This window comes from Galeopterus variegatus, unplaced genomic scaffold (assembly GCF_000696425.1).
Source record: "Galeopterus variegatus unplaced genomic scaffold, G_variegatus-3.0.2 Scaffold3399, whole genome shotgun sequence".
In the NCBI taxonomy this organism is placed as follows: Eukaryota; Metazoa; Chordata; class Mammalia; order Dermoptera; family Cynocephalidae; genus Galeopterus; species Galeopterus variegatus.
In genome coordinates, this window is record NW_007729510.1 from 206,655 (window position 1) to 218,418 (window position 11,764).

The 11,764-nt window shown below is 40.9% G+C and overlaps 2 protein-coding genes across 2 annotated transcripts; both read right to left on the reverse strand.

The window, feature by feature from the left end:
- Nucleotides 1-9,100: 9,100 nt before the first annotated feature.
- Nucleotides 9,101-10,138, reverse strand: LOC103600599 (growth-regulated protein homolog gamma-like). The gene is made up of 4 exons (XM_008584888.1): nucleotides 9,983-10,138; nucleotides 9,762-9,885; nucleotides 9,553-9,637; nucleotides 9,101-9,172 (listed from the first exon to the last, which is right to left on the reverse strand). Exons 1-4 carry the CDS (start codon nucleotides 10,080-10,082, stop codon nucleotides 9,101-9,103), a joined length of 381 nt encoding a protein of 126 aa, XP_008583110.1. The 5' UTR covers nucleotides 10,083-10,138.
- Nucleotides 10,139-10,515: 377 nt separating this feature from the next.
- On the reverse strand, nucleotides 10,516-11,304 carry LOC103600600 (growth-regulated protein homolog beta-like). The gene is made up of 3 exons (XM_008584889.1): nucleotides 11,177-11,304; nucleotides 10,968-11,052; nucleotides 10,516-10,587 (listed from the first exon to the last, which is right to left on the reverse strand). Exons 1-3 carry the CDS (start codon nucleotides 11,302-11,304, stop codon nucleotides 10,516-10,518), a joined length of 285 nt encoding a protein of 94 aa, XP_008583111.1.
- Nucleotides 11,305-11,764: the final 460 nt, after the last annotated feature.

Below are 11,764 nucleotides of genomic sequence, written 5' to 3' on the forward strand. Positions count from 1 at the left end.
GCTACCTGAAGTGGAAGTAGGAAAGGCAATTGAGGATGAAAATCAGAAGTCTTGGCTTCATGTTTTGATTGTCACTAACTGATTTTATAATCTTTGGCAAATCCTTTAAATTAATGTTGATTCAAAAGCTCCCCCTATAAAATGAGATTAAATGTGAAGCAATTGCAATTTTGGCAGCTCATGTAAGTCTGAAGCAAATACCCTGAACTTGAGGGGCATGAGAAAGCGTTGTGGTGTTGGTGACACAGAAATTTAGGTCATTCTTCAGATCTTAATTTCTTTAAATGTTGAGTTAGTTGAAGGTTAAAGAGGCAGGACAGGGGAAAATGATCCAAGTAGAGGGAACAGGATGAACAAAAGTTTTAAACAGAAAAAATGGAATAGTACTTTCAGAAAGGCTATAAGTAATTTGGTACGACTTGTAGAGCATAAATTAGTGAATGATATTGGCTTCTTTAATCTTTTTTATCCAACTTCAAATAAAGTAGATATTAATGTTGATATTTTGAGGAAGAAAACTGAGATTTGGAACAGTTACTTGACTAAAATCACATAACTTGTGAATGGTAGAACCAGGGTCTGTCTGCTCCAACCCCTGTTAGAACTATTAATTTTTACTATTTCCCACATTAACACATTGACATGGGTGGGTAGGAGAGCAGTAAGAAAGGGGCACTTTTCTGATGGTGTCTATCTGGTTGCAATTTGAAAAAAAAACTCTTTGAAACTAGAGAGAAAAACTGTAGTGAAAAAATGTAAAATGTGTGAGGTCATTATATATATAGAATTTGAACCACAAACATAAGGAAGCAAAAAATTACTAGTAAAATTATTCAATAAATAAACTCATCACTAACCCTGGTGTTTTCACTAGAAGTTCACCGCGTTCCTTAGATACCATCTCGTACCTAGGCATAACTAACAGAAGCCAAATTTAGTGACCTTGACTTTTCATTACAGACTTTCATTAAATAAAACTGTGCAATCTGATATTCTTCTACAACTAATTCATCCAAAGAAATGCCATTTTGGATTTTAGAAAAACCATGTATTTCCAGAGACTTGGCCCCACCCACAACCCCAGAGACCTCACCCAGTGGAGAATTGCCCACTTTAGCTGAGGAATTGCAGACAGACCCAGAGTTCCTCTTGGGAGTCCAAGATTCTGTTGGCAGTCCCAGCTACCCTATGCAGGGTCACCAACTCCATCTGAGAAGCTGTACAGTGCTTCAACACCTCTTCTGGAGATGCGTGGTCTACTCAATGCCACTGTGAGACCACCCAGAGCCTCCTACTTTAGCTAAAGGAGCTACTGAGTGCCTCAGTGCTTCTATTGAAGCCCAAGATCCTGGCTGCAACCCAGGAATCATACCCAGGATTACCCACTCTAGTGGAAGAGCTGCAGAGCACCCCAATGCTCCTTCCTGGGGCCCAATATTTTGCCTAAAATCCCAATGACCCAACCCAGTGTTGCCTATTTAAGCTGAGGAGCCACAGAACCCCACAGTGCCTTACCTGGGAGTCCAGCCATAGCCTCAGCAACATTCCCCAGGGTTGGCCATTCCTTCTGAGAAGACATAGAACCCCAGTGCTTTCCTCAGGGGTCCACAGTCCTGACAATTACCCAAGCTACCCTGCCGACTTTAGCACAGGAACAGTTGACTGCCACAGCACCTCTCCTAGGCCCCCACAGTCTCGACAACAACAGTGACTCCATCCAGGGTCACCCACTTCAGCTGAGGAAGTAATGAGTGCATGAGTACCTCTCCCAAGAGCTTGAGATCCTGCCTGTAGCCCCAGCATCCCCACCCCCATTGTCAGCCATTTCAACAAGAAGCTGCCAAGTGTCCCAGTGCCTAGGCCACAGAGACACTCATAGACAACTTCAACACTGAAAACAGCTGAAGAAATCACATGAAGACTAAACTACTGTGTTCACGCAGAACCAAACCTAAAATATTCCACCTGGCTAATACTATAAAACACATCGACAAGTGTTTCTCCTTTCGAAAGCTACCAGAGATTTTTTTTTTTAAAATGACTGTTTTCCAGATGCCCAGACATCAATGAAGGAGTATGAGAAACATGAAAAAACAGCAAAAAAAAAAAAAAAGAAACTTTACATTCCCAAAGAAATACAATAATTTTCCCATACCAGAACCCAAAGAAAAGAAATTTTATGAAATGCCAGAAAACAAATGCCAAATACTAATCTTAAGAAAACTCAGCCAGATGCAAGAGAATACAGATAGACAACACAACAAAATCAGAAAAATAACTCATTATCTGATGGAGAAATTCAACAAAGAGGTAGACATCATTAAAAAAAAAAGAACAACCAAAAAAGAGATATCTTAAAACTGAAGAATTCATTCAATGAAATAAAAATACACCAAGAGCTTAAGCAACAGGTTACATTAAGCAAAAGAAAGAATTTCTGAACTTGAAGACAGGTCTTTAGAAATATCCCAGTCAAGCAAAAAATTAAATAAATAAATAAATAAATAAAATGACAAAAGCCACATAAGAAGTATGGAAGAACTCTAAGTGTACAAACATTCATATTATTGGTGTTCCAGAAGGGGAAGAGAAAGAAAAATGCATCAAAACCTACTTAATGAAATTATAGCTGAAAAATTCCCAAGTATGGAGAGAGATATGGACATCCAGATCCAAGAAGTTCAGAGATCCCCAAACAGATTTAACCCAAAAAGGTCCTCTCTGAGACACAATCAAATTGTTAAAAGTCAAAGACAAATAGAGAGTTCTAAAAATAGAAAGAGAAAACCATCAATTTGCCTATGAGGGAATCTTCATCAGACTGACAGCAGATTTCTCAGTACAGACCTTATAGACCAGGAGAGAGTGGGATGATATACTCAAAGCACTGAAAGAAAAAAACTGTCAGGTAAGAATACTATATGCAGCAAAGCTATCTTTTGGAAATGTAAAAGAAATATTGTCTTTCCCAGACAAACATAATCTGAGGCAATTCATCACCACTAGACTACTCCTACAAGAAATACTTAAAGGAGTCCCACATCTGGAAGTAAAAAGACAATAACTACCATAATTATAACACATGAAAGAATACAACTCACTGAAAGAGCAGAAGCACAAATGAGAAATAGAAAGAAATTATATCTTATCACTACAAAAAACAACCCAATAAAAGGGCAAATGATGAAAGAGAAATAAAAGAACAACAGATTTATAGAACAACCATAAAAAATTAACAAGACATCAGGAGTAAAACAACACCTTTCAATAACAACCTTGAATGTAAATGGGTTGAATTCCCTGTGAAAGATATAGACTGGCTGAATAGATTAAACAAGACCCAACTCTATGCTACTTTCAAGAAACTCACTATATCTGTAAAGACACACATGAACTAAAAGGAAAGGGATGAAAAAAGATATTCTATGCAAATAGAAACCAAAAACTAGCAGGAGTAGATATAGTTGTATCAAGCAAAATAGACTTTAAACTTAAAAACTACAGAAAGAAATAAATAATGGCCCATGATAATTAAAGGATAAATTCAGCAAGAGGATATAACAATTATAAATATATGTGCACCCAACATTAAAATACAAGATATATAAAGCTAATATTATTGTGTCTAAAGGGAGAAATAGACCCCAATATAGTAGCAGTTGGGGAATTTAACACCCCTCTCAGCACTGAACAAATCATTCAGACAGAAAATCAGCAAAGAAACATTGGATTTAAACTGTACTATAGACAAAATGGACCTCACAAACATTTATAGAATATTTCATCCAATGCCTACAGAATACACATTCTTCTCATCAGCACATGGATCATTCACCAGGACAGACAAATGTTAGGCCACAAATCAAGTCTCAACACATTTTTAAAAATTGAAGTCATATCATGTATAATTTCATACAACAACAGAATAAAGCTAGAAATCAATAACAAGAGAAACATTGGAAACTGGACATGGAAATTAAATGACATGCTCCTGAACGACCAATGGATCAAAGAAAAAATTAGGCAGAAAATCAAAAAACTCATTGAAACAAATGCAAATAGAAGCATGGCATATCAAAACCTATGGGACACTGCAAAAGCAGTACTAAGAGAAAAGTCCATTGTGATAAGTGCTTACATCAAAAAAGAAGAAATATTTCAAATAAACAACCTGACATTATCCCTTAAGGAATTAGAAAAGAAAAAAAAAAATTAATCCAAAAAGCATAATAAAGATTAGAGCAGAATTAAATAGAGACAAAAAAAAAATGATATAAAATATTGATAAAATGAAAAGTTGGTTTTTTGAAAAGATAAACAAAACTCACAAACCATTAGCTAGACTAACCAAGAAAAAAAGAGAGAAGACCTAAATAAAGAAAATCAGAAATAGAAAAGGAGACATTACAACTGATACCAAAGAAATGCAGAGAATCATTAGAGAATATTATGAACATCTACACTCCAACAAATTGAAAAAAACTAGAGGAAATGGATGAGTTTCTGGACACATACAACCTACTAAGACTAAACAAAGAAGGAATAGAAAACTTGAACAAATCGATTACTAGTAATGAGATTACATCTGTAATCAGCAATCTCCCAACAAAACAATCCCAGCATCAGATGGCTTCACCACTGAATTTTACCAGACGTTTTGTTTTACAGTTCTGGAGGCTGGAAGTCCAAAATCAGGGTTTGGCAGGTTTGGTTCTTTCTTATGACTGTGAGGGAAGAAGTTGTTCTAGGAATCTCTACTTGGCTTCCAGATGATCATCTCCATGTTTACATGGTGTTCTCCCTGTATGCATATCTGTCTCCAAACTTCCCCTTCCTGTAAGGATACCATGTACAAGGCTCACCCCAATGACCTCTTTAAAGATCCTACTTCAAATAAGGTCACATTCTGAAGTAATGGGGATTAGGACATCAATATATGAATTTAAGGAGGACAGAATTCAGCCATCACAACATTTATTTGAAGAACCAGTGATTATGATTACTGAAGGGCTAATATAATCTGAAGGTAACCCTAGCCTAAACAATAAGTTCTCTTTTTTTGGCCAATTCTCATCGATCATCTGTTACCTGCCAGAGCCTTTGCTTGACACTAGGCAATAAATCTGAGTTTCTGCTCTTGACATGTTCATAGCCTGTTTGGAGAGACAGACATGTAAATGGCTTAAATTAGAAGGTGATGTGTGTTATAATAGATGTATACCTGAGGCACTCTGGAAGCAGAGAGAGGGGAGGACTTCCCCAGGGGAGTCAGAAACAGCAGAGTAACAATGAACTTGTTAAAAGATGAAAGGAAGCTCATCATGAAAAAAAGACTGAATGCCTTTGAGACAGAGATATGCACAAAGAGGTGCAGTTTTGTGAAGAGTACTGGCATGTTAAGGAAGGAGAAAAAAAGTTATTTCACTCTCAAAATGAGATGTTTTCATAAGGTGACATCATTCAATTGACTGACTAGATCTTGGCTTTTGTGAAAACCCAAAAGCTACAAACAAGTCAGAAGTACTATTCAGATACAATCTTAGTTTCCTTGAGTCTCATTTTCCTTTCTGTGCCAAGGAAATGCGATGAAATATTGTGTTATCAATGTGTGTAAATATTGTAATGATAATAAGGAAGTTCAAAAAGATAAGATAGCCAAACGATGAAGACTCGAACTAATTTAGTTTCCCAAAATTTCACAGGCAGGCTTAGGACATCATGATAGTTACTAAGGAGTTTATTATAAAGGTGGTGATTTTTCATATGAAATATGAGTCTCTAATTCTATACCTACTAAAATTTATGCCATGTCTGGAGAGAATTAATTTACAATTAGATCAAGTTTCTTTAAGGTGTTGAGACTGTCAACTTCTTCAGGCTTTATAGGCACTCTATTTTATTAGTTGATTACTCACACAAGTCTGAGGTCTATACAAAATGCAAGTCACCAGAAAAATCCCATTTTTAACGGTAATTTTATGTTTCATTCTTCAAAATATTTATCTACACTGAGATACAATGTAATGTGATAATGGTAATAAATGTTTATTGTATTCTGATTTGTGCCAACACCACTCAAAGAACTTTTAATAAGCTTTCTGGAAACTTTACAAGGGATATTTCTATCTTATAGATAAGGAAATTGAATATCAGAAAGTTTCAATAACTGTGAAAGATTAAACATACCCACACATTCATAGCATCTCCTTACTTTAAGAGGTGGAATCAATTTCCCAAATCCATTGACTCTCTGCTGACTTTATAACTTGCTTTGGCCAACAGGATGTGGTAAAAGTGATATTGTGGATGTCCCAGGTCAGCAGACAGAAAGCCCAGGGGTTTCCACCCCTGCCTGCTTGGAATGCTGCTGCCACCATATGAAGAGAGCTGAGCTCATCTTCTAGAGACATGAGGGCCAGCCAATGGCCAGTACTGACCACCAGACGTGTGAATGAGGTGGCCCCACTAAAGTCACCAGGTGACTGCAGCCAATGAGTGACCCCAGGAGAGACCATCAGAAGAACCACCCAGCTGAGCCCAGAACAAGCTGTCGTCTCACCCAGCCCAAACTGATGACCTAGAGTCATGAGCCAGAATAAAATGGATAACTGATAGAATAACATAGCACGTCGTAAAAGTGGCCAAACCCATTTTTATTTCAAATTGTCTGGTCACAGTATACATATTTCCTTTAGGCTATCCTACCACTTGGCTCATGGTATAAATGGTTATTAACTGTTAATTAGTACTCTGAGGCTGCTTCTCCAAATTTTAGAAGACCGATCCCACAACAAAGATTCAAGCTAGTATTATTTGGGGCAGTCATAAGAATAATGTAGTTTAGTGAAAATAGTCATATACTAAACATCAGATATCTCAGTACGAGCCCATATTTGTAATAAAATAGTTCTGTGAAATTTGTAACTCCTTAGTGGTCTCTGAGCCTCCACAGTCCCATCTAAAATTGAAAAGACTGATTTGTGTGTGTGTGTGTGTGTGTGTGTTACTCTCAGGTTTTGACCACACTCATGCCTGGCTGCCCAGAGATCAGTCCTGGTCTCGATACTTCATTTGTTTTTTTCCCTTCCAAACCTTCTTATTTTTTTCCCAGAGGACTGTTGAAAGAAACATGAACAATTGCGACTACCTCTCACTTTAGAAAGAAAATATGGAGGAGGACAAAATATCAGTAGGAGGAGCAGCCTCTTCACAGGTGGAGGTAAGGACCTGGATGTGGTTTGTAGACTCTTTCTTCCTGCTCAAGACCTTATGGATCCAGCTTCCAGGTTTTAACTTAAAGTGCAGCGTAATCTCTCCACGGAGCCTCAGAGAAGCCTTGTAAAATGTTCCTTGGAATTGTCCCACCAAGAATTCCACATCCAGTCATGTTGGAGTAAAATGGGACAATCCTAACTTCCTGGCACAAACAACTAGAAAACTCAACAAAGATATAAAACAACTATGTTCAGACATTGGGCAGAAGGCAGCAAAGAACTAAAATTCCTGAGAAAAGCAAATAAATAAGGTTAGTCCATGACCACCCCAGCTTTTTGTTGGACAATTCTGGACTGCAGTTCAGGGAGGGAGATTCTAAGGAAGGCACAGTGGTCTTGCTGAGTTGAGGAGACACAGATTTGAACTCAGGGAAGCTGAGGTGGCAAGATGTTATGAAATAGAGTTGCAGAAAGGAGAGATCTGTGCTGAAAAAAAAGAGCTCCAGATATCTGCATTGAGATCCCATTGGGTCTCTTCAGTCCATACTATCACACATGCATAGGTTATATCTCCATAAGTCAGGGAAAGAGTAACCAGACATCTGTGAGCTGAGCAATTCTGAGACCTCACATAGAGTGGGGAGATATTGAGGTCTGACCTGTCAGAGTAGAGAGAACTTGTGAGCACTCAAGGAATTCAGCAGTGGCACAGAAGGGACATGACTTAGAGGTATAGCAAACAGGCCCTAGAGCAAAGCACACTTTCTAGACCACCCTAATGAAGCTCAAAAATGAGCTTTAAAAAGATCATTGTGAGGCTCCAGTAACTTAACTGTTTGTCAGAACAAGCCAAGATGTAGAGAAATGAAACAAAATCTTGACACACAACAATATAAGATTTAAAATTTCCTGCATCCAATCAAAAATTACTACAAATGCTAAATGGAACAGCATAAGACATAACCAATAAAAAAGTCCATCAATATAAGTAGATTTAGAAATGACAGAATGATAGAATTAGCACAAAAGGATTTTTAAATAGCTATTATAAATATGCTGAAGGGTTTACAAGAAAATGTGAACATACTAAAGAAGTGGAAAATTTTATATATTTATATTATATTTATTTATTTTAAAATAAAATAAAATGTATTTTTTATATGTATATTTATTTATTATATATATTTGGAGAGAAAAAGAAGAGAAACCCTATTACCTTCAAATTAAATAGGAATCAGGATTGAACTACCTTGGGTTTGATAAAGTAAACAATAATGGTGCAATGTGCAACTGGATTCAGTCACAACCTTTATACACAAAATATTAACACAGAATCTTCGAAAACAAATAAATTAATAAATATAAGAACTCTTGCAGATGATGCTGAAACACACTAAGCCGCATCCAGGTGACCTCAGAAGCTATTTCTCTTTTTCTTCTTTTATTCCTGTAGAGGCAGGGTCTGCTTCAGAAACAGCCACTGATGAGCTGCTTCTTTCATGCTCCTCAGTTGGAGTTGTCACTGTAATGAGAAAATGGTTGTCCTTAGTAGGTGCTCAGGAAAGCCGATGCACAGCACTCCTCTCCTGTCCTGCCCCTAGGCTCCAGAGTTTCACCAGCCTCGCACCCAAACGCCTACTGCCTGTGATTCCTGTGCTTGTGGCAGAGACCTCTAGGCTCCTGGATCCTCTTACTTAAGAATGGGAATGGGGTGGGGTGCTGTGATCTCTACTGCAGTATTGGCTACAGACAGCCAGAACCTCATTGCTCTCTGTCTGTCACACTGGGCCTCACTTATGCCTCAGAGCAGCCTCATGAAGGAGCTACTATTATTTTCCCCGTTTTAGAGTCTTGGATAAACTAAAACATTGTCCTAAGTCACATGGCTAATCGGTGGTGGAACCCACATTTGTACTCAGTGCAGTATCACTGCAAACTCCCTGCTCTTCACCGCTGACCTGTAAGGCCCACGTTGCAAAAAAAAACCAAAGGGTCCGCTTTTCATCTGAAGCCTAGAAGGAATTGGGAGAGGGGGAGGGTCGGCGGAAAGATTTTCACATAACTGGCCAACACCACTGAGAATGTTAATGAAAGCAGGTTTACTTACATTCATTGGAATGGGGAAAGAGTGTGAGTGGGGATGGAGGACACTAGAAATATCCTCTGTCACCAGAGCAGATTAATGATCTTAATAGCAAACTTGATTGTGAAAATAATAATGATTTTTTTCAGTCATTCAGCTAAACCCTGGTTTCTCTGATCTAAACTTCAGGGGGCAGATGCCACTATGTGTGACCAAGGACTCCAGTCACGTGTGTAGACCGAAACCATAACTCACTTTTTTTAGCATCTTGTCGATGATTTTCTTAACCATGGGGGCTGTGGGGTTGAGACAGGCTTCCTGCCCATTCTTGAGAGTGGCTCTGCAGAGAGAAGGGAGGGTCCCCGTGAGGCAGGAGGTCGGGCAGGGGATCGGGGTCGGGGACAGCCGGAGGGTCGGGGCGACTGGACTCTGGGGGAGCAGCAGCACCTCGGGGCGGGACTCACATGACTTCGGTCTGGTCGCAGTGGGGTCCCGGGGACGTCACCTTCACACTTTGGATGTTCTTGAGGTGGACGCCCTGCAGGGCTTGGAAGCACTGGCAGCGCAGTTCACCGAGCACGGGCGCCGCTGTCGGGAGAAGAGACTCGGTTAGCGGGACTGTCCCTAGATGGGCGCCCACCAGAGCCCTCCCCCGCCGCTGGGATCCCAGGACGCCGGGTCCCACCTGTGGAGGGGCGGCCGGCGGCGACCAGGAGCAGGAGCAGCAGCGCCGCCCGGAGGAGCCGGGGAGCGCAGGAGGCAGCGGGGGTGGCGGCGCGGGCCATGGGGCTGGGCACGAGGTCGGGCGGCGGAGCCTGCAGGGAGAGCTGGCGGGGAGGTGGCTGCGGTNGTCACTGTAATGAGAAAATGGTTGTCCTTAGTAGGTGCTCAGGAAAGCCGATGCACAGCACTCCTCTCCTGTCCTGCCCCTAGGCTCCAGAGTTTCACCAGCCTCGCACCCAAACGCCTACTGCCTGTGATTCCTGTGCTTGTGGCAGAGACCTCTAGGCTCCTGGATCCTCTTACTTAAGAATGGGAATGGGGTGGGGTGCTGTGATCTCTACTGCAGTATTGGCTACAGACAGCCAGAACCTCATTGCTCTCTGTCTGTCACACTGGGCCTCACTTATGCCTCAGAGCAGCCTCATGAAGGAGCTACTATTATTTTCCCCGTTTTAGAGTCTTGGATAAACTAAAACATTGTCCTAAGTCACATGGCTAATCGGTGGTGGAACCCACATTTGTACTCAGTGCAGTATCACTGCAAACTCCCTGCTCTTCACCGCTGACCTGTAAGGCCCACGTTGCAAAAAAAAACCAAAGGGTCCGCTTTTCATCTGAAGCCTAGAAGGAATTGGGAGAGGGGGAGGGTCGGCGGAAAGATTTTCACATAACTGGCCAACACCACTGAGAATGTTAATGAAAGCAGGTTTACTTACATTCATTGGAATGGGGAAAGAGTGTGAGTGGGGATGGAGGACACTAGAAATATCCTCTGTCACCAGAGCAGATTAATGATCTTAATAGCAAACTTGATTGTGAAAATAATAATGATTTTTTTCAGTCATTCAGCTAAACCCTGGTTTCTCTGATCTAAACTTCAGGGGGCAGATGCCACTATGTGTGACCAAGGACTCCAGTCACGTGTGTAGACCGAAACCATAACTCACTTTTTTTAGCATCTTGTCGATGATTTTCTTAACCATGGGGGCTGTGGGGTTGAGACAGGCTTCCTGCCCATTCTTGAGAGTGGCTCTGCAGAGAGAAGGGAGGGTCCCCGTGAGGCAGGAGGTCGGGCAGGGGGTCGGGGTCGGGGACAGCCGGAGGGTCGGGGCGACTCGACTCTGGGGGAGCAGCAGCACCGCGGGGCGGGACTCACATGACTTCGGTCTGGTCGCAGTGGGGTCCCGGGGACGTCACCTTCACACTTTGGATGTTCTTGAGGTGGACGCCCTGCAGGGCCTCCAGATGCCCTAGTCTGGGGAAATTCTTAGAGCTCCAGGCCATTCCAGGGTACTATAGGAGGGCACTGACCTAGCCCCTGGGGCGGAGCACTGTGAGGCGACGCACAGGTGTGCTGCCCCTGCCTCCCCTCCTGCTTAAGTCAATCACAAATGAATAATCTGTTATTATGCTGGGAGCACACTGTGCTGGGCATCATAAGATAGTCTGACCATGTGTGATCTGAAAAGAGGAGAGGCTTTATAAAATAATTTGCCCGTATTGAACAATTGTATAACTGCAAATTGTCGAGTTTATCTAGGATGTTGTAATGGATTAAATTCCAAAAGTATTTTAAGTCTTCTAAAGAACTCTAAAATAATATTTTAAAAATCATCGCAAGTGGAGTCAGCCTTAAGCTAAAATTCTCGGGTATAACACACTCAGTGATCACTGAGTGTTGCTATTGATTCTTAACTGCATTCTCTCTCTCTAATTGATTATAGCATCTCTATGTTAGAAAGTT